At 39.0% G+C, this 27,260-nt stretch overlaps 1 protein-coding gene across 6 annotated transcripts in view; it reads right to left on the bottom strand.

Moving 5' to 3' along the window:
• Positions 1-762: 762 nt before the first annotated feature.
• The window catches only part of sptbn2 (spectrin, beta, non-erythrocytic 2), a 54,633-nt gene continuing 28,135 nt past the window's right edge, over positions 763-27,260 (bottom strand). For 3 of the 6 annotated variants that reach the window (XM_067492367.1, XM_067492369.1, XM_067492371.1), the window contains 38 exons: positions 21,458-21,609; positions 21,049-21,222; positions 20,602-20,693; positions 20,416-20,496; positions 19,190-19,305; positions 18,793-18,905; positions 18,483-18,670; positions 18,250-18,367; positions 17,872-18,030; positions 17,469-17,771; positions 15,695-15,848; positions 15,188-15,582; positions 14,796-15,059; positions 14,498-14,709; positions 14,245-14,382; positions 13,940-14,159; positions 13,246-13,782; positions 12,256-12,458; positions 12,057-12,147; positions 11,732-11,878; positions 11,255-11,518; positions 10,760-10,984; positions 10,550-10,639; positions 10,092-10,370; positions 9,888-10,018; positions 9,566-9,770; positions 9,097-9,471; positions 8,766-9,010; positions 8,515-8,653; positions 8,302-8,386; positions 7,578-7,774; positions 7,296-7,420; positions 7,121-7,196; positions 6,215-6,292; positions 5,112-5,290; positions 4,610-4,783; positions 4,400-4,442; positions 763-4,271 (listed from right to left, as the gene is read on the bottom strand). In XM_067492367.1, the coding sequence (XP_067348468.1) occupies positions 4,059-4,271; positions 4,400-4,442; positions 4,610-4,783; positions 5,112-5,290; positions 6,215-6,292; positions 7,121-7,196; positions 7,296-7,420; positions 7,578-7,774; positions 8,302-8,386; positions 8,515-8,653; positions 8,766-9,010; positions 9,097-9,471; positions 9,566-9,770; positions 9,888-10,018; positions 10,092-10,370; positions 10,550-10,639; positions 10,760-10,984; positions 11,255-11,518; positions 11,732-11,878; positions 12,057-12,147; positions 12,256-12,458; positions 13,246-13,782; positions 13,940-14,159; positions 14,245-14,382; positions 14,498-14,709; positions 14,796-15,059; positions 15,188-15,582; positions 15,695-15,848; positions 17,469-17,771; positions 17,872-18,030; positions 18,250-18,367; positions 18,483-18,670; positions 18,793-18,905; positions 19,190-19,305; positions 20,416-20,496; positions 20,602-20,693; positions 21,049-21,222; positions 21,458-21,609 (6,980 nt within the window). In that variant the 3' untranslated portion in view covers positions 763-4,058. The remainder of the gene's footprint in view (positions 4,272-4,399; positions 4,443-4,609; positions 4,784-5,111; positions 5,291-6,214; positions 6,293-7,120; positions 7,197-7,295; positions 7,421-7,577; positions 7,775-8,301; positions 8,387-8,514; positions 8,654-8,765; positions 9,011-9,096; positions 9,472-9,565; positions 9,771-9,887; positions 10,019-10,091; positions 10,371-10,549; positions 10,640-10,759; positions 10,985-11,254; positions 11,519-11,731; positions 11,879-12,056; positions 12,148-12,255; positions 12,459-13,245; positions 13,783-13,939; positions 14,160-14,244; positions 14,383-14,497; positions 14,710-14,795; positions 15,060-15,187; positions 15,583-15,694; positions 15,849-17,468; positions 17,772-17,871; positions 18,031-18,249; positions 18,368-18,482; positions 18,671-18,792; positions 18,906-19,189; positions 19,306-20,415; positions 20,497-20,601; positions 20,694-21,048; positions 21,223-21,457; positions 21,610-27,260) is intronic. The other 3 variants (XM_067492372.1, XM_067492373.1, XM_067492370.1) reach the window with 2 other exon arrangements.

Genomic DNA, 27,260 nt, shown 5'->3' with positions numbered 1-27,260 from the left:
GTTTTTCACTAAACATTCACTAAAGATTTGCTCAGCTTTTGAAATGATTACATCATCCGGTGAGTCATCATGTACCTTCTGTGTGTTTGTTTTTACTAAGTATCCTTGACCTCATTTGCTGCATCATTAATGAATTCATAATAGCACTGCAGCAGCTATCCTTCCCACATCCTCATACTCCAATAACAGCTTTAGTGTTTCTTACCATAAATTCTTAGTCTCTGGAGATCAACAAGAGAAATGAAACAAGCCCTTAAAGATATGCTTTCATTTGGAGTTTGAATGATGGTTCCTCGCTAATTGTAACAGAGCTATATTAGAAAGGATGTCAGTTGCTTGATAATCTTTCCTCCATCCCTTAGTGCTTTCTCAATGTGTGCCGTGTATTTTGCACTGCACTTTTAATTTGTAATATAATAGGAAAGAAAATTAATTATTCTCTAGTTAATTAATCTACATAGGCCTTGTGTGTTGTGATGATCTGTGATACACACTATTTGCAGCATACATTTATGGGTTTGTCAACTGACCGAAATTAAAATATGCATTTTGATAGAACAAAAGCTGCTGTGGATACATTCTGTCACACAGAACTCCAACAACATTATGTTTTTGATTGATGTTTTATTATTCCTAATATTAGCTGTAGATACACAAGTCAACAAACATCATTTTTGATTTGTAATGAAAATGCTCCACAGCACACTGACATCGTGTGGAAGGGTCTGGTATTACAGACACGTACCTGAAAATGGACAGCAGTTATAATTTTTGCAATAAGTTGCATTAGTAACAGTAGTAGTAATAGTAACAACAGTAGCAATAATGATAATAATAGCAATTAATAATAGTGGCATTAACAACTCTGAATTACAGAAGAAGGAACAGACATTCATTAAAAAGTAATGATAAATGAAGATAGGTGGACAGGCTTATCAAATGCTCCAAGACAGACCACTGGATGAAAAAAATGCAAGCTCCCACTAGACAGCAAATACCCTGCCTTCTTCTAAAAAAAGGAAGCTCAAATTGTCACCCGTCTGTTTTCACTCAACTCTAATACTTAACAAGTAGAAGTACTTTTTTCTTCATTGTGTACTTTATTAAGTACTCTCATAACCGAACCCTCATTTTAGTGACATTGATAATACATACTGTACATGGTTACAACTCACCTGTAGCACAATGCTGCTAAATGATGCCTTATTCAACATCAAATCACAGCCAGCTTAGGACATTTCCACAAAACTGGATTACCAGGGTCATTCTGTATTAAATATACAGTACAGTATTAATGTGTGAATGCATGTGTGATAGAGAGCCTGTGTACAGTCTGTCAAGTATGAGTAGTATTTTTGCTTCACATGACCAATTTGGCCAAACTAATTTAAATCATTACACATTCAAATGAGCTGATAGGAAAATACACTGTGTGACCTTTATACTTGAACTCCCTAACATCACCTGAATGCTAGGTCTGATCTCTAGAGCAGACAACAAGGTAGCAATAGTTGCAGCTGATCCGCTGGGAAAGAATGGCTCCTCCATTCGAAATTGTGCACAATGTGCGCTAACTGCATTGGCTCACTTATGTATTCAATGACCTTATTGACCTGGTTAGCTTTTAGCTCAAGGCTAATCTTAAACTAAACTAAGAACCAGAAGCTCTGTCACAGCCAGGATACAAAGTTCCACTGAGAGAGTCAAGGTGTCTCTTCAGCCGAGGTGCTGTTTTCTGAACACAGTTCAAAAGTCTCAAAGTGGCTGCTCAGATATTTCTCATTTGGAAGGAATCCAATTTGAGCAATGGTTCCACATTTATTTTGGGACTAAAAAAATAGGCCAACCTGTTCATTTCCAGCTGTCTGTGTTATCCCAACAGTTGGGAGAGATATTTCTGTGGAATAATGAGCCCTCCAAGGCAAGGTACATGTGAGTACCAGAAAGTTACCTTCAACATAAAATAAGTAACAAATGATTGATTACCTACAACTTACGTGTGAGATAAACCACTAATCTCTTAAATTGACAATTTTTATCCAGTAATTTTCTGTTGCATTTTGGTAGTGAGAAAAGGCTCATTATTAACAGCTTAAAAGCAAACCAGTGCTCTCATTGTATTTATATAAAGTTCTTACTGCCCCCAGTCTCACAATACAATATGTAAATGCCCATTTTAATTCAACTATACAGTATTACAAAAGAAATTGAAAAACACATTTTTATATTAACAATACTGGATTATTGTAAATGCCAATTACACATAAATTAGTCACTCTTTGAGCCTGGATATGAAGAGATCTCATGTTTGCAGGGTACATCAACACGTAAGGGAATAGATACCGATGATGTAACACACAATTATAAACCTATGTGAAATCATGCCGCATATACAAGAGGAAAACCTTGTCTTAAGAGAATTTAGTCACAGCTAGAGTTATGTTGTGTTTTCTGTTATGTTCACATATAATCTACTGACATACATCATTGCCACAGGGCACATTTTTAAAATTATTTAGTTTCTACTAAGAAAACTTCCAGTAACATTGTTCGAATGGAGGGTGGGTTTGTAAAAAAGGATTCAGTGTACCTTTTGTGGGTGTAAGGAAAGGCCAATACATCCCTCTGCAACACAGCACATAAAACAGATTCTTCAATGCCACTCCAATATCACTTCCACAACCCTCACTTGACCTGTCAGCTGTCCATCAGTCCTGCAGACTGCCCTGTAAAGTGTGCTTTACCTTTTTATCTACAAACTGCCCCCATGCCTTCACACCATTAGAGAACGAAAGGATTTACTAGACGACTGAAACAGAAATAATTAAATCTTCTTGAGGAACTTCATTGGTAATGTCAGTTTACACACAGTAAAATAAAAAACCCAAAAGCAAAGAACAGCAAATTTTATGAAAACATTCGGGTTATTTTGTGTTTGTGTCTGATTCTTGTCTGCATTTGCATACAGAAAAGCTGCATCCATCTGGCCACATTCGATCGGAACAACATAAACGTGCAAAATACACAGCACCACAACTCAATCACGCACGTGCACACACGCACACACACACACACACGCACACTATAAAACTAATCTTCTCTGCTTTGTACAGAAAAAAAGTTGAAAATGAAGCAGAAAAGATGACTTAAAAGAAATATTCAAATACAGGCAAAATTAGAAATAAAAAGAAAACCACTTATTAAATATAATATATATCATTTTGCCAATTAAACTTGTGATCACTTACTGCACACTGCTAAAATGTAATGAGCCTTACTCTTTCCTTAAAACATAAATGGTTCCTAAAAAAACAAACTATCCAAATGAGAAAAAAACAAAAACAACCCACCCCCCAGAAAAACAGAACAAAATAATACATACAAGGGCAAGCTGAACATTCTACACTAGTTAAATAAATGTGTTTCTCTCCACAACATAAATCAAGACTATCTACTATCAAATTAATTTTCTCAAAACAATAGCAAAAGATAAATAATAAGAATGATAATAATAATTCTTTCAATATCTGTTTAAGAACATCAATACCAAGAATAGAAAAAAAAGAGACTGATTGTAATCATTCCTAAAGAGAAATAGTTTGAAAGTGGGGAAATAAAACCAGTGCACCACAGTGAAAAGCCATCTACCATCCATTTATTTATTAATGACACAGCATGAAAACGGCTCTGCTAGTCACAGCTCACTGAAGAGAAATTATCCATGCAGCAGAAGAGCTGATTTGGTGGATTGGAACTGATCTGGCTCAGGATTCCTGCTAGTAACAACCACACCTGTTAACAGCTGAAATCACCTTTTGATGAGGGCTTTCAATTTTGGGTGCAGTTAAATGTAAAATGCCGATTTGGTGAACATAAGTAAAGTTTTAGAGAGAAATAAAAGAAGGTTCTCTGTTGGCTACATACAGTAGCTGTTGACAAATTCCTTGGACCTGCACTGAGAGCAGTGTGTGAGACCTGTTTGTACCTTGCTTTTCTGTCTTCTTCAGCTTATTGAACTTTTGACAAATGTAGTTTCCATCGATGATTAAACACGTGTTCTATTTTTTCTTGCCAAAGAAACTGAACCTCTTCTCACGATCCTTCTCTTTGCCATCTTTGTTGCGCATGGTAACAACGCCAGCATCACCTGAGCCTGGGGAAATGGGAGGCATTGTCATGGCACGGCTGAGGACCCGTGGACCACCGGGAGAGTCTGCTGATCCTATTGGAATGGAGCTGATGATGGAATGGATCCAGGAGCTCATTTCCAACTGTAGACAGAAGAAAAAACTGGCTATTTTTCATCAATCAACATCACAAAATGTTATCTGTTTTACACAAACATAAATTTATATTAGTATATTTATTTTAGAAGAGTAACTCAATTCTAAAATCTCACCTCATCCTTTGCTTGAAAAAGATACTCTTTTCCATCTCCTAGCCTACAGAGTGTTGAAGAGAAGACTTTATTAGTCAGGCATAAGATCTCACTATTTCACAGTTTTCCCGGTAATATATCATAGTCTCTCATTTTTATTATTAAATCTAGCAGCATAACAATTACACTATCAGAAATCTATGGCTTTTTTGTTGGTGTTTCTTCTCTCACCTGAGCTTGAATACATGTTTCCTCTTCTTATAATCGTGGGCTACCTCACACACAGCTTCTCCAAGGCTGATGGGTACCTCTCCGTGGAATGGAATACCGTTACTAGCACTCTTGCTGTCTTTATAGAAACCAATACTTCCTTTTCTCAAGACACAGTACACATTCTGCCAAGACCTATGGCAGCAAAGAAATAGAATTAGGAGCAGTATGTATTGCAAATAAATGCAGCAAGTACACACATTTTCATAACACTTCACATTCCATGACAGATTTGAATTATAAATTGGATCATATCAGGCAGACACATGAGCGTGGAGACAGAGTATACAGTGTCTAAAGTAGATCCTGGTCTTACAGGGACATGAGAGACATGAAAAAATGAAAAACATCTAAATTTTCCAACAATCAAAGGAACTTTTAAAGTAATTTCAATCTTAATCTTTTACGATGCACTGAACCCTTAGATACTTTATTCCCTCGATACTTCTTCCACACCACTCACCTGCTAGCTGCTTTTTTGCTGTGGGATTCCATCTCCTGTTTTCGACAGAGCATTCCCTCCATCGTTTCTGGCTCAGATTCTGCTCCACCCCTGCCTGGTAGTGTGGCAGACGGCTCAAGGCGAGAAGATGCCAGCCCACTGTCCCTGCCTGGTCCATTCCCTGACTCAGACTCGGAGCCCTGTGATTCAAACCAAACATGAAGAGTGGTGTGAAAATGTAATAAGACATAGCTGGATGGAAGCAGTGAGCAGCAAAGCAGCCATTCACAGCCATACATAACAAGCCATGATGACATTTGCTTGGACAAAACCATATAACAGCATAGGATGGGTCCGGATGGTCCATATTATCATACAGTACCACTGGTGTTAAACAGATTACAGTTGCTCATATTGATAAGACATAAAATAACCGTACATACAAAAAAACATGCATTCTACACTGAACACAGATACTTAAATTGTTTGCATGAGACCTGATGTTAGATTTGCTTGGAGCCGAGACTGACACCAATGTGCAATGCAAACCTTATATTTTATGGCAATTTTAAATAAATAAAGGATAAATCTACACTGGGACACACAAACAGACAAAAACATACATAAACACAAACTGAATTACAGCAAACAACCTAAATCTTTTAATTTTCCAAAAAATGTAACATTACTAAAAACAATGTTTGTATGTCTTTTTCAATTTAAATGAACCTATTTCTGTTAAAGGACTCGATCAAAGACTCACACTCATCACAAACAGGGGGAGAGACTAAAACAAGCTACATATAAATTAGATTAGAACAGCTACGATTATCACCACATTTACAACCATGGGCTTCACATTTAGAGTCACTTCTGGTCAATATGAGCACATAAAAAAAGAATGAACCACAACTGATTCATGAAAACAATCCATTTATGAATCAGCATCATGCCACAACAATGGGGCTCATAATGAATGTGCATGAATAAATAAAGCAATGGTTGCATCTGTGACAATGACTTCTCAATAGACCGAAAGAGGCTCTGCAGTTGACCAGGAGCTGAGCAGCGGCTGTAATAGGGGCAAGGAGACGCCACAATGTGAACCATGGCTTTGTACTCACACGCTCCGGCTGCTTTGGGTTATACACGCGTTTAGGCTCTGATTTCTTTCCCATTGACAACGATAGTGATAATGACTGCTGGTAAAAATGCAATAAGAGAGTGTTAAGAAGTCCTTGTTTAGGGCAGAAACTCTATAATTAGGTTTGCACCTCTAGAATTTTAGTTAAATTCATACTGAAATATCTTCTTGTGTTTTTCTTGATTTGATTCTGTAGTATCGGCTGCTGACATTAATAGGTTTACTATACATTTCTACAAGCCGCCAGTGGGGACTGACTCATTCTCTTAGAAACACAATAAGATAGGTTCCCAAATCTACCAGTGAGTTATGAAAACTTTCTTTATTGTACACAATCTCTGCGCCTTCTCCCCAACAGGTGCCATATCATATTGAACCAGGGTCCCTAATACATTACAGTGGATGAGTGGATGGTGGATGCACTGATTTTTACCTCTGTTGTAAAAATTCTAGGTAGGTATTTTGCTTTAATCCTTATTCCTTAAATTACAGTTCATTTATATTTAAATGACATATAACATCAGAAACACCACTGGTTGGACGTGAACAGACTCAGACAGGGACACACACTTACAGTTACAGTTATATGTATGACATACTTATAATTTTGGACTTCTTTAAAAACCCCAGAGTAAACTTGTGATATGTTTTAATGAAATATACTTCATCTGATTTCATTAAAATATTTAGCCTTGTTTTAAACTTCATGTGCAAATGTATTGACCAAAACTAATGCAAATTACTAAATGTTTTGCAATGTATTTCCACTAAACCTTTTAACATAGATAATAGAGGGAAAGTCTATATACAACTCATATTGCAGAAGCAGTATAATATGGCAAAAGATTATACAGGACATTAGATGCTACAGCCCTGCTTGTCTCACCTGAGATGTGTCATTATCACTGTGTACTCCATTCACTGACACTGACTGATTGAGTGTAGTTTGATCCAGACTGGTTCTGAGTTTGGGAAGGAAGGGAAACATGTTAGAAAAAAAGATACTGTGATACTGTGAACTAAACTCCCGGTACTATACCAGACCTCCCCTTTTGGCTTACCTGGCTGCCGAATCATGTGCTTGGCTTTCTGTCTCAGATTGTGCCACTTCTGCTGGGGGTGGTGTAGGGGGTCGGCGTGCCCTCTCCTCTTCCTCTCGCTTCCTCTGCATCTCCTGCTCCTCCAGCTGGAAAATGGAAAATTGGTTTTGCCATCTAAAGCCAACACCTAATTACAGTGGATTTCATTGCATACAGTACACCCTTTTCAATCTAAATCTACAAGGCCACTTCAAAACAAGCAGACATCTTCAAATTCATCCTACATGTTACATTTCTACTTACTGTAGTGAGTTTTTCCAGCAGAATGAAGCGCTCTTCCCAGGCTGCAGCAAGTTTCTCAAAGGCCTCATGGCGCTTAATTAGGCTCTCAACTTCATCCACATTTGAGCCCAGTTCTGCAGCTCGTACCAGAGGCTCTTGTCCTACCAACCAAGATTCTGCCACATAGGCATCGCGTCCAAACTGCAACACCTCCAGCACTAAGATGCAGAAAAAGAGGGAGCAGGAGATCAAGAGACAAACACAACGAAATCCCGAATGAACAGCAATGAAAGTCATTATATAGTCAGATGCAGACATTCGTTTACTTTGGACTTTTTCAGACTAACAGGCAAAAAGATTGTGTTGTATTTGGGCAGGGCACATTACTAAGGCAAAGTAAAAACACACCCAGACAAAAAGTTACTAATTTCTTTGCTTTTACCATTCAACAATCAAATGTGTCTACGATGCAGTGTGAATGTTGTTGCTATGTGCCTTTACCTTGCAACTGTTGACAGAGAAGAAAATGACAGGTTTCACGATAACTATCTACAGTTGTACTGGACAATACATTTTTCTGTGATGATAAACTGCTATGTAATGTCTTTGTGTCTACAAGGCCCTCAAAGTGGATAAACCTGTTTGTATTTTATCTGTTGTCTGTAGATATTCACTCCTTTTGTTGCCATAGTCCCATTAGATTTAATGCACCCTTATACAGTTTAAAAATGTTAGGCATGCATACCAAGTTGTAAATGGTCCATTTTGTCTTGCCACTTTTTGTTGATCTTTTCTCTTTTGTCTTGAAGTTGAACCAGTTTCTCCCTGATCTGTGATTAACATTAACAACAGGACATGAACAAAAGCAGAAATTAAGTACTAACACACAACGATAATCTTCCACTTTATTAAAAACTGTTTATATAAGCAGGACTGAGAGTGACCCATTGCATAATACCTCATCAGCTGCATAGTGATTATTGTTGATGAGAGTATTTCCCATCTCAATACAGGCAGTAAAGCTGTCTGCCCTGGTCTCAATTTCTGATTTAATGTCCTGATGATTAGCAATGACCAACCCTGCAGAAGATACATCTCTGGGAAAACACAAAGTAAAGATAGAGAACATTTTTAACATATCACTATTACTGACAATAACAACAATACTGACACTGGTAAATTAAGCATTGATATTCAAATAATATTCACCTGGGGCTGTCATGCGCATCTATCTGCAGGTTGACACCATCCATCCAAAGCATAAGGTCTCGCACCATGTTGAAGAAGCGGAACTTCTCCACGGTGTCCAAGAGGAGGAGCCTGCGGGCCTGGCAAGCCTCAAGCAGACCCTCCCAGGCAGAAGACACAGTATGTTCACTCCTTTGAATATCGTCAGCTTTCTCTCCAGCATAAGCCTTCTGCAGCCGTGCTGCATCGTCTTGCACCTGGTTCACCTAGGATGCCAAAGATTCAGGGGAGACATTCAGCAATCGATTCTCGTGGATTTCTTATTTCAGACATCTCTAATTCAATAACTAACCTGTCCACTGAGGGCCTGGATATCATGTTCAAAAGTGTTGTGTTGTCTATGTAGATGTTGAACAGTGTTTAGATCACGGCCAAGGTCAGAAGGCAGGGCATCTCTCTTTTCCTTAACACGTCCAAGCACCTCCATGGCATCCTGATGGAAACGGTGCAACTCATAGGAAGCTGCCAACATTTGTGTACGTGTATCAATTAGCTCCAGCAAATCAGCCCAGGCTTCATTTAACCCATCCTTCCACTCAGCAACACTGGCATTCTCAGGATGACCAGACTCAATCAGGTCATCTGCCAGAGCATTTACACCATCTACACGCTCTTGGCCAATTGTACTGGTGTCACGAGCAAACTCCCTGAACTTGTCCCTCAGCATCTGTTGAGAAAAGAAAACGTTCAAAATCAGGGCAAAACTGAGAAACATAGTTCCTTTAGCCAAATTTCCCAGAGCTTCAAAAAGAAACACTCACAGTGACATGTTCATAGTCCTGTCCTAGTTCATGTGAGCCAGCAACCACCTCCCTCTCTGCAATCCATTGTTCCAGGTCATCTACCTCTCGCTTCAACTGGGTCAGGCGTAGTCTCTCATGAAGCCGTCCACGACGTTCCTCAGCGAGGTCTTTCAGCCCAGCATACAGCTTATCAACTTGGGCTTGTCGTAATGTTATTCTCTCACTGTTAGCAAAAATAAGAGCAAGAAAGACCCATGGTTATATGTGTAAAATTTTATTCATAAGAAGGTATGTGTTACAGTTGACACTTCAACAAACAGATGTTCTTGATAACTCTTACCTCTCTGGATGCTCACTGGTGACCATGAGTCGACTGCTGTTGGCTAGCTGGTGAATGGTCTGGGCATAGTCTTCCAGTGCCTGTTCCAGGACTTGATGCTTCTTGACCATAACAAGTGCACTTTGCTCATCCTGGAAGACAAGTTTTCGTAAGACACAACATTGTTCAAAAGCTGCACTAAGTTATTATTTTGTCTTACTTTACCTTGGCTTTTTCTTCTGACATCATATGTAGCTCTTGCTCTCCCATCCAGGCCTCTGCCTCTGCTGCATCAGCATAAAACTGCTGGGCACAATTTGCCTCCATTAGACGGCCATGGCGCTTGTCCGTCTCAGCGATCAGCTGGTCCCAGAGGTCCCTTAGCTCAACAAGACGCTCCTCTAGAACAGACTGCCTCTCACCATCTACCTGGCTCTGAGTTTTGCCTCGTCTGTGGATATCATCGATGCGAGGCTGGTGGCCCTGAATCTCCTTCTGCAGTGTCTGATTCAGAAACAGAGTAGATGTTCAATTTTACTGGTCAGCAGACAATTTTCTTCCTTTGCATTTGCCTTGGATCAATATATAATTATAATTTTAAAATAACAATAAGTATGTTAACTTCCTTAAAAAAACCCTATTAACCATTTTGCCATCGTATTAAAAAATTGTCATTGCTGTACCTGGTTCTTCTTGATTAGCAGCTGTACGGTGGGTAGGTCCTTTCCATGGTCTGTGGAGGTCGCAAGTGGCATCCTTTCTTTCACCCATAACTGAGAAAAAATTGAATGAATGAAGCATAGGGCAAAACCGAAAATAAAAGTACACCTACTCCATACAGTATGTCAATCCATTTTTCTCATTCATGCAGCCAGACAGGTACTCCAACTCACAATTTCATCCTCCAGATCTCTGTTGAACTGATGTGCTTCTTTGGAGGCGAGTAATTGCTGTCTCCTCAGCTTCAAAGGCTCCTGAAGGTTGGAGAAGTTTTCAGTGACACCCCTTTGAAGACCATCTACTTCAGCCAGTCCAGCATCCTCCTGTGACAGGGCCAGAGCCTGAGACTGAAGTGACTGCACCTCCTTCTCTCTGACTTCCATCTGGTGCTCCAGCATCTACACAAGGATATACACAAGCAATATACAAAGACAAAAAGCCATGACATTTGATAATATCCACTAAAAAAGTTTGGCAAATTTTTCACAAGCATTCAACTCTGCCAGCTTAGGATCTATAAAATATTATCACCTTAAGATTAAACTACTTTAACAGTGTTTTCAGCCCAATTCAAATCAGGATTACTTTTGTATTAATGAATATAAAAACTCTGTAATACATAAAACAATAAATCTTGACACCAAGAATGCCTGGACAGGGCGGTCTACCTGATGCTTGTTGAGCAGGATGTTAACACTGGTCAAATCTTTGCCATAGTCATCACTTTGCAGCTGACTCTCAAGGTTTTTCAGCCAGACATCCAGAGCAAAGCAGCTTTGTGTAAAGAGTTCTGCCCTGTTAGCATCAAATAAGCACTGAGCTTTGGTGCGTGTGGTACCCTCCAGCTCTTCCCACTGATGCTGTAGGTCCTCCAGGGTCTGCTGTACAACTGGTTTCAGCTCTGGCTTTTCTGCCACCAGTGCCTGACCCTCCTTTTAGAGACCAGAAACAAGGAAATATTTTAATTTTCATTATTCTATCTGTTTTGACAATACCCTAATCTACCTATTGTACAAAAAAAAAAAAAAAAAAATTGCTATACTGATCAGTTTAACCATTAACAGAACAATTATCTAAAACTATTAGGGTTCTGAGATTAAAGTTACCCTTTCCTCTCATTCTATATTAAAATAAAATGGTCACACCTTATCGATTTTGTCTAGCCAGTCTTTGTTGGAGGCCAACTCTGCCATGAAGGCCTGGTGTTTTTGCCACTTGCTGTGAAGATTTCTGGCCTCATCATAAGACATGTCCTGCGCCGTCAGCATTTTTTCATTGATCCACAATTTGAGCTATGAAAAGAAGATAGCATTACAGAATACAAACCTTTATAGAACAAAATTATAAGTATAATGATAACACTTATTGCTAAACTATAAAAGAAAACAACAATAGGCCATTTTCACCATTTTATTCCTTGATTTATTCATTAAGCTCTTATTTCCTTTGAGTTTTAAAATTTATTTTTACCTCCTGTCCATCTTGGAGGAAGTGCTGAAGTTCACGATTATCCTTAAGCTTTGTCAGAAGTTCATTTGCAGACTCTTTATTCTTAAGATGCCTGGAGAAAGTTAATAAAAAAGCCCAAGAAAAAAACATTTAATCAACAAGAAAAGCATACATTAACTCTGAATAAATTTTTTCGATTTTTATGCACTCTTGCTCTGACCTTTCCTGAATGGAATCAACTTTTTCCTGAATCTTATCAGAGTTTGCATTAGAGTCATTAATGAGCCGCCGTCCAGCCTCCACCACTCCAGTTATCTTTTCTTCACTGGCCTCTGTAGTAGTAAGGAAATCTTCATGCTTCTTAATGGCCTCCTCTGCACCCTGAAGACTGGTGGGCATCTCCGTGTGGGAGAGCACATACTCCTAAACAGAGAAGAATGTTAAAATGTTAAAACATTTGTTATTTGCAGTTATCCAATTCCACTGAATTTTCTTAATTTGCTTGCAGCCTGACAGCTTATGTATTAAACTAAGAACAATTGAATTGTAAAAATATTCAGAAGAATCCAAACGGGAACATGCTATCATTAAAGCAGTACAGTAATTTCCTGCAGCTGGTTATCTTAAGTTTCTATTCTTTAGATTGAATTTTTACTTTTTTGCTTCTTAGAACTATAAAATACTTTTATGACATGAAAAGATGCACAGCTAACCAGTATGTATAGCAGCAACCTACACCCTTGTTTTAGTTACTGTAAATCTAGGCTTTGTCCTAATCGTTACTCTGATTAGAGAAGTAGATGTGTGAACACACATGATTCTAGCCAATGTAAACAATAGAAAAAAAAGGCTTCTAAAGAGTGAACTCTGTTTAAACAGGTTTTGTTTTTTAAGTTAAAAATGTTTTTAAATTACTTATTTTTATTTAATAGAAATTATGTCAATTTTGCTGTGTAATGTAAGGTAATATAAAGTGCAATGGAAGATGCAAAAGGCAAGACTGGTAAGAAAGGTAAAATAGATTTCCATTTCTATCAAACACAACAACCTTAACCAATGCACAACTTAAAGTTTCCAGTATTTTACGTAATTCAATTAAATTGCAATTATTTGGCTTTAAATTGGGCTTTGGTTGCTTAATTGAATGAGCCAAATAAGGTTGTACAGTGATACCACTCACTGGCACAGGATTCAATGCAATAGTTCTAACCTGATTGTTAAGGAAAGCTTCTGCCTGTTTTGCATCTCTTAAGAAAGTCTGAAAGTCAAACGCTTGGGCCAAAAGACTGTGTCGATTCTCCCACATCTGACGCAACTCATGCCAGCCAGTATCCAGTGCCTGGAGGCGTTGGGCCAAAAACATGTGCTGGGCATCTGTCTGACCTTGGGTCACCTCCTCACCGACCGCTCGCATCTTCTCATAGTCCTCCTTGTAGTTATCCACCTCATTCTTTATACTCTCATGTTGGCCTAACAAACGCTCAGCCTCAGGTAGTGAAGTGGGAATATCCTCTGAGGCCACAGCAGTCTGGGTGCGGGAGAGCCAGGACTGGAAGTCATCAAGGTCCCTCAGGAAGCCCTGTAACTTGCTGGCTTCACCCAAGGACTCCTCACGTCGCTTCATGGTGGTGTTTAACTCCTCCCACACCTCTTGCATCTCTGCAAGGCGTCCTTGGATCTCTTCAGCTTGATCAGCATGTTCCTTGGCTAGATTATCTGCCTCCTTCCTCAGGTCATCTAATTTGCCCTGAAAAGACATGAACAATTTTTAATGTAGGAACGATTCCTCTGCATAAAATCAAAAAGTTTCATTTCAATTGCCCTATTTTTACATTATTTATTGGGACAGTTTTCCATTATCATCATTCACTCATACATGCACAGAGCATGTGACCTTTAAATACCTGAATGGCCTCCAAGTCCCTCTCCATGCCAGTGAGTTTGCGCTGTAGTGCCATCACTCCGGCCAGGTCATTGCCCAGGCTCTGAGTGGATTCAATAACCTTGGTTTTTTCCTTCATCCAAGTTTGGATCTCATTACACTCCAGGTGGTAGTTCTGGATGTTGAGGGCCGACTCTAGGTCTTGCCTTTTTTGACTAGCCAATTGTTCAAACTCCTTCCATCTTGGGACCACACAAAATGCAAAATTTAGAGTACAAAAATATGTAAAGTAGTCGGTTTTATTTGTCTGTATGTAACCACACTGACCTGTTGTTTAGTTGGTCTCGTGTCTGGTGAATTTGGTCTTTGCTGCAGTTGTCAGAGCTCAGTAGCTGCTCTGCCACCTGGTTCACATCAGTGACACGGCTGCTTAGATTGTTCATTTCAGGTTCCAGTGTCTCAAATCTAGAGTTATATATTAAAAAAATATTTTTCACTATTCACTCATTTTGAAAAGGTGTTTTAGCTTTTTTCTGATAAATCCTTTGTATTAGCCTTCACTTCCTACTCATAGACCGACCTTTGCTGCACCACCTCCAAATCCTCTAGTTTGGTAGGAATACTCATGCCATGTAACCACTGCTCTTTTTCTTCCACCCAGAGCTGGCAGGCATCAGCTTCACTGAACATGCGGTAAAGAGCCAGAGCCCCTTCCAGAGCCTGACGCCGAGCTGCTGACAGAGACTCCAGTTCTTCATAGCGTTGCTCAATAGCCGGTAGGCGGCCATCCACCTACAGTCAGCAGTAAACAGTAATTTAGTACTACAAACAGAATGTCTGTCATCACTGAGGAAGCATTAAGAACAGGGTGCACATACCTGAGGGGAATGTATATGGGCCTGTGGCAATGCCTGGACCTGCTCATGCAGAGAGTCAATGAGGGGCCGATGGCTCTGGATCTCCTCGTCTATCTCTCTCTGCTTGCGAGCTAGAGTTTGAGTAGAGAACTCATCGTGACCCACTTCTTGACTTGAAACCTGTCTAAATGTTTCCATGATCCATGCCTCCATGTCACTGGCATCTGTTTGAAACTGATGCAGGGCCACAGCTTCCTTAAGGCTTTGCTCTCTTAATTTAGTAGTCTGGGGAACAAGGAAAACAATGAAATTACAATTTACTGTAGCAAAACACAATGATCAGTTTTACAATGATCATTTTTATTTTGTGACTAACTGTGAAACAAATGCAAAAAATCATGACCAACACCCACCTCCTCCAGATGTGCCCACTGTGATTGAATGTCTTGAATCCTCTCTGTGACCTCTGGGGCTCCAAAGTGTCCTTCCTTAACCAAAGCTTCTCCCGCAGCAATGCTGTTACTCAGAGGGCCATAGCGGGCTGCCATCTCATCCCTGAAAGCCTCATGTTTACTGAGCAAGTGAAGGGCAGAACTGAGGTCACGGCCACAGTCCCCACTAGCCAGGATCTGCTCCTGCTCTCTGATCCAGGCAGCTTCTTCTCCAAGATCCCACATGAATTGCCACAATCGGCGTGAATCTTCTAAACGTTCTCTGCGTTTCCCAGCAAGCTGACCAAGCTCCTCATAGGCTTGACCAAGCAGGTCAACCTTTTCACTGACTAGCCCTGGCTCACATGGTTTGTAGGCTGGGAATCAGAAAAGGTTGGAATACATTTTACTTAGATATTGTGCACAAATTAAACAGACCTAAGATGCATTCTGTCCAGATAATAAGCAACAGAATGAATGAAGACTCACCCTGTTCATAGGAAGTGAACCGATGTGCAGCTCCCTGCACTGCCTTGATCCTCTCTGCCTGAGCTGAAATGTCAGCCTCTACCAGAGTGTGTTTCTGCAGTAAGTCTAACACATCATGCAAATGCTTGCCACTGTCCTGAGACTGCAGACGACCCTGAAACAGACAGAGAACACAGACTAGTACAATATTCAACTGTTTCATCTTACAAAGCACATACATACTGTATACACAAAAGCTCCAAGCACTTTCTGGGGCAGCATAGCTACACATGCTGTCACCCAGAACTTTAAAGCATTGTTTTGTTGTTGTGGCTGACCAGAGTAGAAAAAATCCCTGGAATCTAAGACATAAAGCTAGAAGGCTATTAAATTACAGCAGGATGAAATAAACAATATACAAACATTCTAATAACTATAAACTGTATGTAATGGATGCTTTAATGACTGAGACGTTGGAAGAAAAACTCCATCTGCCAATGGAAATTACAGGAGAAATGGATTGAGCAACTTCTCACTAGACAAACAAAGACCAAGTGCAGACATATATCTCCACCCAGCTGTCTCCAGCAAAAGTAAACAAACACATTTTAAGTATTCTTTATTCAGAAATGCAAAAAATAACTCAAATGCTAACTTTTATGAATTACTATATTAATTTAAAGATTGTTGGTATTTCAAAAGCATAGCCTTTTAAATTGAGAAAACATTAAAATATACTCAAATTTGCATTTAATATACACAATTATTGATTGACTGTCATCACCTCCACCCAGCCGGTTTGTAAATACTAGAAATAGCCAACATATCGACTAACAAGCAGTGCACTACGAGAGTGCCTGTCTTTCAGTCAGTGTGTATTTTCAGCTACAGCTGCGCAATGACCTCTTACAATCTGTTCAAAATACATCTAAAACATCTAAAGGTTTCATTAATACCCAAATATGCCAACATAAGCATTAAGATTATCAGTGTGGGTGCTCTGTCCTAACCTTATTATTCGATTACTGCCGTCTCTGCCATCTTGTCATTTCAATATGTTTAGACCTTAATATTTTTAATTAACTGTTGATACCTTTTAGGCATTTGTTATGTTTTATTCTGTGTATACCCACTGTGTTTGTCACCATATTTTTTTATTTCATTTTTTATCTATTTTTTGTTAACATCTGTCTAGGGACTGCAGATGAAAAATAGCCTTTTCGTTAATTCTGGTACATTTGCTGAAATGCTTATTATTGTAAACTGTCCCTGTCAAATGCACTAATTCAAGAAAAAAGTAAAACTAAATGATGGTGCAGACTGTTTAACTATTGGAGCAAGTGAGGTGGGCTGATAAATAGACTTTAATGGCAGACAAAATATTAAATACAGTGTCAATGTCCAACGTACAAATGCATTTGAAAATACCAGCATTTTCTGCTTTGATGTATAAAGTGATTTATTACAATTGATTGTTGGAATAGAGTCACCAGATTTAACTATTTAATGAGAAAGCCACATACTCCTGATGACTGACGTCTCAAACTGCCTAAGTACAGCCACCAATAACAGGCAATACAGCTGAGACTAGGCCTGTAAAAAGTTAATTACTGTTGTTAAGTCTAGAAGCTAAAGCTGCTGCGGATATTTATGAACAAGAACTAACCTAAATGAGAGGATTAGAAAACTCTGTTAATTAAAACACAGCTGACAGAATGGTAGGTTAACGCAAGTTAAAACAAGGTGAGGACTGTTGAAATTGTGTAAACACTTCTTTTGTTGAGTGGGTCAGTACCTTCATATCTGCCATCCAGTCCATTATATAGCGCATCTCCTGAAACAGTCTCTGTAGGTCACGATGGGCATTCAACCGCTCTCTGCGTGCAGCCAGGAGCTCTTTCAGGTATTCCCAGAGTCGAAGCACATTATCCCTTCGTGCAAGTATGCGCCGCACATCATGGTATGCCTCTGCTTCTAACTCTTTGGCAACGGCCTCAACAGCCGCAACACGCTCCCAATAAGCGCCAATGTCTGTCTCAATTGCCTCATGTTTACGGGTGGCGGCTTCCACTGCTCCCAAGTCAGTTCCAAAGTTGTCCTAATAACAGAAAAATATCACTGTAGAACCATTAAATGTATTTACATCAGACTTAAGACTGCATCTGTATATTTGGGTGTTTTTTGAATAGTCAGTGTACCTGAGACACCAGTCTCTGGTTCTCACTCAGCCACGTCTCCCGCATTGCAGCTTTACGGTCAAAACGAGCAGCAAGCATCTCCAGCTTCTCCTGGCGGATTAGCTCGTTTCTCAGTGCCAGCTCACGTTCATGCTCTGCCTTTTCCAGTCGCTCCCAAGCCTGCCACACCAATGGAGACACATGATGTTAGTAACATTTAAAGACTAGGATTTTTTTTGAGTGTATTAAGTTAAACAATAAATTGTTTTGTCATCTGGAAAACATGAAAAAGATTGTAAAAACTTGCATACTTAAATTAATAATGTAATATTAAGGAACAGGGCTCTCGTGTTTTCAATACAAAAATGTATTTCTAACCCTTGAAATAAGCAACGATACCTTATTGATGTCAGAGATGAGTTTGCCCTCTCTTGGCATGTAGACTTTCTGATTGTTTGCTCTCATCTTGCTCTGGATAGTAAAGAGGAGTACCTCTAGGTTTCCTTTCTCTGTAAATCTGTGGAAACAGACACCGCCTATGTTTAACACCCTGTAATGCTTCATATTTTGGATGGAAAACAATGGGTCAACCACGGTTATTGTATTCTCCTATTAAGAATTCTGTTTCTTACTTGGGGGGCTTCTCCACAGTCCGGTAGGAGTTGAAAGCTTGGAGCTGGTTCTGCACAGCATTCAATGAGTTTGCTAGCTGACGATCATTGAGGGTGACTATGGTCTGTTCAATCCACTGCAGCAACTCTGAGGCCAGGGTTTCGTACTTATCTATCAACTGATCAGCTTCGATAGCATAGTCCAGCACCTGCAACAATCAGAAGTCTGTGAATCAAGGCGACCTGTGGGCTAACCCAGTGCACAAGTAATCACTGTTTTACTCACTCATGTGCGGACACAAACACAAACAAACAGACAAACTGAACAAACCTTGCCAATCCGTTTGCCCTCCACTGCCAGGGCTTTCATCTTGGAGAAATAATGGTAGTAGGTTGCCACATAGGTGATGATGGACTTTTCATCGGGCTGATCAACATTAACATCTATAAAAAGAGAGCTCATGATAGATCTATCTGAAACCACCACCACTAATTTTTCAATCTGACCACAAGCTTCTTCATGTGAAAACGAAATGTGAACTTTGGCACCCAAATCAGTTGAGTTTAATAGCCGTTAAGCTTTTACCATCTTTAGACTTGCTTATTAAGATGCCACTGTAGTTAAATAGTTAATTCTAGCTATCCCCCACAGTTGAACAATCATCAGTCTGTTTTGGGGAAACAGACCTCAACATGGACCCTTAGTGTATTCACAGTATTCCACTCACCTTCTGGGTCCAGCAGCTTGGTAAGCCCCAGTTCTTTCTCAGCAACATTGAAAGCATTCTGGAGATTATAGTGAGCATTGGACCTCTTCAGGTTGTCAAACTCAATCAGGTCAGGTCTGCAGAGATGTAGAGAGATATGGTTTTAAAAATAACAGATTGCACAGGGTGCAGGATCTGTGCGAGAAGCAATCAATCATAATAATATACCATCGTTTTAGTGCTTCTGAGAAAAAAACTATTTCTATCTACTTAAAGATATGTCTGTTTAAAGACCATAATGCATAAAATTATCCACTGCATTTAGTCTTCTAAATCTTAAAGAGTACCTTCACCAATTTTCAACTTGCTTTCTATGGCTTACGTTTAGGGTGTAAATGTACACTGATGCCTCTGACTTCCTTATATTAAAATATTTATCAGCTTCTAGATGAACATACTCCTCCAGATGATATCACCGAGAGCAGTTTTTCATCATTAGATTCAGTCACCTGGAGGAGCACTGGAAAACCAGTTTGACCATGATAACTAATTTCATAGTGTGACCAACGACATGACATAATCTTAACTGAAGGCTCGTCCAAGTGACGTCAGGCATTTTGCATCTGGGGGTGTTTTGCAGCTATAAGTAGAGAGGTATTTTAATGCAGGGACATCAAAGTGACATTTAATGATATGTATTTACATGTACTACCCAAACTAGAACCAAAAGAACCAGGTTAAATATCACTGAAGGCATCCTTTAAATAATGCTCTTTGAATTACAAAAGCTGTACAATGGTCATTCAATCTTTGGTCTAAAGCATATTCTGTTTGACTTGGCAGTTTAAGCTACATCTTGAGCCTTTAATTAATGCATAATTTTAATACAAGCCATTGATGACCTTAATACCAGCAGGGTGTGCAAGTGAGTTACCAAGCATGACTTCAGATAAAATAAGTGGGTTATTATTTCTGTGATATAGGTCATTCTCTTCCCCACTTTATTTCCATCCTTTTAGCTGCAACTGTTATAATGATGGGAAGAGTAGGAGAAGATCTAAATAGAAAAGGGGATAGAAAAACCCCAGAGAAGTGTGATAGTACGCAACAGGGGCTCATCATTAAGCTAGTGTGTGTGTGTGTGTGTGTGTAATAAAGAGTCACGTTAAATTTAATGAATGGGGCTGGTTTCATTCCACATTGCATTATATAGTACTTAACATCAAGTACAGAAAGAAGTCAATGACCTGTGTTTATGCACAATGGCATTGAACGCCAGTCCATCTCTCCAGCTGGTAGTAAAATTGTGGATGTTGACATTGGGGTATCTGTGGAAGCCAGATCAGAAACATTAATCATTCAGGAACAATAAGATTTATCACTAGCAAATAGTAAATAGCCATTAAACCCTCCTCTGCCTCTCTTTTTCTCACCCAGCAGTTTTCATTTGGCACCAAAGCAGCAGGGCATCTTTAGCAGATTTTTTCTCCTTGTTGTCTTCTGTCTCCACACTGATGTCCTGAATCTGTCAGCAGAACAGTCATACAGTTAAGACTGTGCCTAGGTAATTTTAATCAAGTGCTGGATTAATAGATCTGTAAGTATTACTGATGAAGTTTAATGTCTGTTAGTATATAATACCAACTTTAATAGGGATTGGTTAAACAAATCTCAGGTACTGACATTAGGTCTGTGAGTAAACATTGTGATTAAATCACAATTCAGTAGCATTACCTCTAACCATATCTGTGAGTTTGCCTGAGGATGGACTAAGCTACACACAGAGACCTGATGTCCCAAACCAAAACGAACTCTTGGCTTGCAATGAGGCAGCTGGTCTGAGAGGGGAATGAACTTCACATAACTACTTAATATATTACTTGGAAGCGAAGGATGATCGTCCAGATGAGACCCAGGGTCAGACGGTGATTCCCATCAACAATGTCATGTGAGCCCATGTTTTCTAGATGTACTTTTTGCTCCTTAAGAAACTGCAGGGCTTTATCAACATTCTCCAGGCAGTGGATACGCATGCGGCCCTTAGTGGGCTTTGGCTGTGGAGAGCAAAACAAAAAGAAGAAGAAGAGTTTGGTTGGCATTGTTGAACAAAGTAATCACAGCATGCACAAAGAAAAAAATGGGGCATGAACAGAAAACAAAACTGAAATTGGAGAAGTAAAATCACACTAAGCACATGATCTCTCCTTCCTCCTCACTGGTAGTGAGGGTCATGCTGAGGGCCAGGGGCAGGCATAGGACAGAGATAGGTGGTTTCTGTGTGACACTGACCAGCTGTTCTCCTGAGAGTACTTCCAGAAGACGGATAAGCATTCGGCCATCGCGCAGGTCAGTGTACAAGTCACCAATCCGACAGGTCACTCTGCCTAAATGAGAGTTCACCCATTTGGTGAAGGTCTTCTTCTGTACTGCTTCACGTTCATCTGAAATGAACAAAGAGAGAGGAGGATTAAATCACATTACAATAGGCTCACAAATGACTCAACAGAGTTAGATTCCACTAGCCACTGGTCATGACAGTCAGAGAAATAAATATTTGCAGCAAATCAATGTAAGATATTAAATATAAATTTGCACAACTCTCAACACAGAAAGGTACCAGCGAATTATGTGTAGTTAGGCCTATGTCCCAAACAGGTCATTTCACACATGCCATTAAGCTCTGGGATTACTGTATTGACAACTTAGTGATAAATTTCTGCTTTTCTAAAGGCTCTGTTTAAATCTGCCTTGTTAATTACTCAAATGATCTGAGTTTAGAATAGGAATGTGACCAAAATTATTCATAAATGCAATGATATTTAGTAACTATTGTTGTTGTTGCTATTACAGCAAGACTAAAAAGAATCACAGTAAATTAAGCTCTGACAGCAGCTCAGACATATGGACCAGGGGAGTAAGAAGCTAATCCTGCTTCACCACCTAACAAGGTGACCTCCTTTCTAGGACATGAGGTCTCCATGCCTTTTGATAACACTGCTCTAGCACAGTACCCAATGCGGTGCATCTAACAAAAACCTATACTGAGCTAGCACAAAGCCCACAGAAAACGGTTTAGAGGACTACATGGGAACACATGGATCTTTTAAAGCCATTACAATTTGATATTTGTCATCTAAAAAATCAAACCAAAATTAGCAACATGTTGAATTAAGCAACATTAAGTTGAATTGGTTTTTGTTCATGACATACATATGTCTATATTGTACATTCACAAGATTTCATGCACAAAGGTGCAATAACATGTACTTTCTTTCCACAACAAACTTCAAAGCAGTTTGATGTAACAACACCAACCATATAACAATATGTGAATTATTTCTGTGTTCCTCTTTGTTAAAAAAATGTTAATGTATCCAATCCAAATATGATATTGTCAGAGTGTGAAATTCAGCAAGAGAATACTGTCATTTTCAAACAGATCAGTGAAATTAAAATATGTCATTACATTCATGGACAATGAAAAAAAATCATTATGATGATCAAAAATAGTTTGCACTGAAAGTAATTAAAATAATTAGAATACTTAATAAAGAACTGTTAGTTACAAACAATAAACAGACAGTTACATTCACAAGAAAAAGTAATTGCACTGTTGGCCATGACAAAAGCAATATTTGTAAGATGATAAAGCACAAAAGTCATTATATTTTATGCCTTTATTAAAACACACATTTAATATACAAATGACAATGGAAAAAGTAATGGCAACAGATATTTAATAACAGATTAAACCGCCTTTGGCAACATTAACCTCAAGCTAGTGCTTGTAGCTGTGGTTTAGACCTACACAACTTTTAGGAGAAAATTTAGAATGTTCTTCGTTGTAGATCTGCTTCAGGTCAGCCATATTTTTGGGAGATTTTGTGTGAAAGGCTCTCTTGAGGTGATTCTCTATTAGGCTGAGGTATGGGCTCTGACTGGGCTGACCTTTTTTGTCTCCAAAGCCGTTCTTTAGTACATTTACTTTTTTCTATGCTTCAGCTTGAAGACACCTGTTCTGATATTATCCTATATGATACACTATATTGCCAAAAGTATTCGCTCACCTGCCTTTAGACACATATGAACTTTAGTAAATGGTAAATGGTAAATGTTCTGCACTTATATAGCGCTTTTCTACCTATTGGCACTCAAAGCGCTTTACACTGCTTCTTATTTACCCATTCACACTCACAATCACACACACATTCATTCACCGATGGGGGAGCTGCTATGCAGCTGGCCAACACTCACCGGGAGCAACTAAGTTGGGGTTCAGTGTCTTGCTCAAGGACACTTCGACATGTGACCAGAGGAGCCGGGGATTGAACCAACAACTGTGAGATTGGTGGACAACCGCTCTACCTTCCTGCGCCACAGTCGCTTTAGTGACATCCCATTCTTAATCCATAGGGTTTAATATGACGTCGGCCCACCCTTTGCAGCTATAATAGCTTCAACTCTTCTGGGAAGGCTTTCCACGAGGTTTAGGAGTGTGTTTATGAAATACATAATACACAGTGCTCACAGTCTTCGCTCTAATTCATCCCAAAGGTGTTCTATCGGGTTGAGCTCAGGACTCTGTGCAGGCCAGTCAAATTCTTCCACACCAAACTCACTCATCCATGTCTTTATGAACCTTGCTTTGTGCACCTGAATTCATTTATTTGGATGGGTGAGTGAATACTTTTGGGAATATAGTGTATCTAGATAAACTTGGAATATCATTTTCCTCTTCACCATAGCTGTGCAGGTCCAGAGGTTACAAAGCACCCCCAAATCATTATGCTACCTCCACCGTACTTCAAAGTTACGAGGTTTTCATGTTTTCATGTCAGAAGCATAGAATTGCCATTAGTGTTTTTCACCATCCTTTTGTGTATTTAATAGGTGGTGTTCAATAAAGACATGAAAGATTGTGCCTTGTGTTTTATCAGCTTATTTTTGTTTACTTTTACTATTACTTTTATTTAGTTACTTTTCCTTGCAACTGTAAAACTGAGTTGGTTAAATCTTTGATTTTATATAAATACTATGCGTAGAAATTGGGTAGGGATGTGTCAGGAAGGGCATCCGGCTACTCAACAATCGAGTTAGTAATTTGATGTGACCAACAACTATATGTTTAGCAATCAACCACTCTTTAAACTGTCAGCTTAAAAACAAGAACAACTGTTGAAATTACAGACAAGCATTCCAGGTCAAAGTTATACTACAGTCCTAACGCTTGACAAGTTACTGTGAAGTGAGACAGTAATGACAAGACAGAATTTAAACTAGAAACTAGATAAATAGGCAAAGAATACTCCAAACAAAAAAAGAGCATAAATGTCCAAAAGCTAACCACTGAATCAACAACTAAAATGAGAAAACTAAAGCACTGCTAAGAATGGACAGTACTGCGCTTTGGTCGATACCAGAGCAGAACATCAAACAAAAGATGCAGACTTGGGCAAGAGCCAAACAAAGACAGGGCTACCAGCAGAATTAGACTGACTGTAGCAGAGGTACTAAGAACATTCAAAACATGGCTTTATAACCATTTGACAAAAAGATGACCAAACATTAAATCCAAGCAAAGACATGACTAAAAGCAAGGAGCTTAAATAGTACAGAGATAAGTGGGTAATGTGTAACAGGTGTGGCATGCAGGCTGAGAGGAAGGAAACTGAACAAAAAATGAGCAGAGCTGAGTGACTGATTTTGTGTGTGTACGTGTGTGTACGTGTGTGTGTGTGTGTGTGTGTGTGTGAAGAATGAGATGCTTGACACTATGGGTCAAACTGACCAGTGTTGATTATTTGAGGTTGTTGTTTGAGTTTATATTTTTATTTTTGATAACCCTGTGATTCAAACTTCCAAGAACTGTCTCTGACTAAACTTACATCATTTCTCATCTGTCACACTGTGAGATAATTCATTTCCCAAAAAATCACAGTGCGATTTGAAACTGTTCAGTGAGCCATTCGAGGTAAATTGCAGTGGCACCTGGAGCACAGTGGAGGAGCCTACATTCCTCTTAAAGCTTGGTCATGTTGTGACAGCACCCAACACTAAAGGGGTGGCAGTGGGGCAGTAGCCAGGGGTCCTAAAGAAGAACTGCTGCTATTCAGGTGGTGCTTTATTCTATGGGCTGCTGAACAACTTTACAACACCACAAACTTGACATCAGCCATATGGTAGAGAAGGGCCAAACAACTGCAGCGGGTTTCTCTTTTTCCCAAAGTGACATTTGTGGATTGAGTTAAAATATTTGTACATACACATCTAGTGTATTTTAGTTTCTGATAGTTTCTATAGTTTCTCTGTGTTTTCTGAAGTGTGTATTTCAGAACAACACGGTATAACATAAAGTATTAGCTTCTCTGAATATGACATGAATCCTAATCAATATACCCTATGGCTAATGTGTCTTTGTAAGAAGTATTTTATCTACAATTAAAATGACTAAACAATACAATTTTGACTAAATGACTTCAAAGTATGGGTTTTATAGGCCCACTGGTAATACAATGCCTGATTAACAAATATGAAATGTTAAAACTGTTTAAAAGCTTCTCCCACTATGAACACATGAACCTTGAACCTCTGTGTGTACATTTTCTGTCACTTTTTTCTACATAGCTTGCTAGTGGCAGAGCGGAATGAGTGGTTTAGGGCATCAATAAATGTTTCTAAAGCATATTTGGGCATGTCCAGTCACTTTGAACATGTTTGTCTCTGGTACAAAGCTTTAAGTATACCGTTTGTCAGGGTAAGGAATAGAGCGGGCGGGGGGGGTTCAACCAGTGCACTACCCTCATCCTTATTGTCAAACTACTGAGGTTTAGCTCAGTTTCATGTTTATCCTCCAAACAAACTCAGGTACTGTAGATATAGATGATTATATGCAAGTAATCTGAGAAAATATGCCGCCAGACTTAATCCTGTCTGTGTGACACATAAAGGCTAGGTTCATGTTGGATGTTAACATCAACACAGACCTATGAATCTCATGTATGTCTACGTAAAAAAAATAAAAATAAAATAAAAAACACAAATTTTTACTATGAAATCAGAACACCACCAAATCTGTATCAGCAATATGAATTATTTAAGGTCAGGGTTGGATTTAGTGTTTAGCAGGTCATTTATGGTTACCTACATACTGTATGTGTGCTGCAACATTGTGTTAACCTAAGTTCATCTGAGAAGTTAATGATTACACTATTTTTCATGGATTTTCATTTTTAAACAGACTTTTCAAACCAAAGTTCAGTAGCCACATTTGCAGCAATGTTCAATAAGTCAATTCATGACTAAACATCAAACATAATGTAAAAATTCACATAGGCAGTACACAGCTGAGTAAAAAAAAAAGGTTGGTAAGAGCCAATGGCCAGTACTCCAAGCACCCTGCCTTATGTCTAGAGGTAAGCAATGGCTTCCTGCAAGCTTTTCCTCTAAACAATCCAGACTTGTGCAGACTATGCGTGACTGTGGAGGTGTGAACTTTCCTCTGAGGACATTGTCATGTCTCCTGCTATTTGTTTTAGATTCTTACATTGTTCTTGAGCACTTTCTTAGTGCTTACAAAAGGTTTTCTATGGCTATTTAAAAAGGCTTACTCGCTGGGATTTATGACTAACTTTTTAACCAATTTGTCTTATTAGACAATTTCTATCCTTTAGGTATTTTGTTTTACTTCTTGTTGTGCTCGGTTCACACTGTCTGTTTATTGTTTTTTAACGTTTAATGCTTCTTCTCTACAATGACCTTGAATGATCCGAAGTTGAATGTGTATTAGATACTATGTATAAATATATTTGTTTTACTCTTTTTGTAGTTTTCAATGTAAGAGGATGCAAACTTTTTCACTTAACTGTTAAGCTTCTCCAGCTTAAAATATCTGAGTTTCTCAGACTGGGGGGATATGGGTTTTGTCTAATTTGATTTGGATTTCCTACTGCATTGTTATTTAATTCCCAAATATACTCAAATCTTTCAGAAGAAATTTATACAACCCTGATAGCATCAGTTCTGCCTTCAAGCTAGGCTGGTAATTATTAAATGTGTTTTATAATTTCATCCCATCTCAAGTCCCACCCTGGTC

The sequence above is a fragment of the Channa argus genome, chromosome 22, assembly GCF_033026475.1.
Source record: "Channa argus isolate prfri chromosome 22, Channa argus male v1.0, whole genome shotgun sequence".
In the NCBI taxonomy this organism is placed as follows: Eukaryota; Metazoa; Chordata; class Actinopteri; order Anabantiformes; family Channidae; genus Channa; species Channa argus.
Note: the sequence above shows the minus strand (reverse complement) of the source record. Positions and strands in the feature narration are given on the sequence as shown.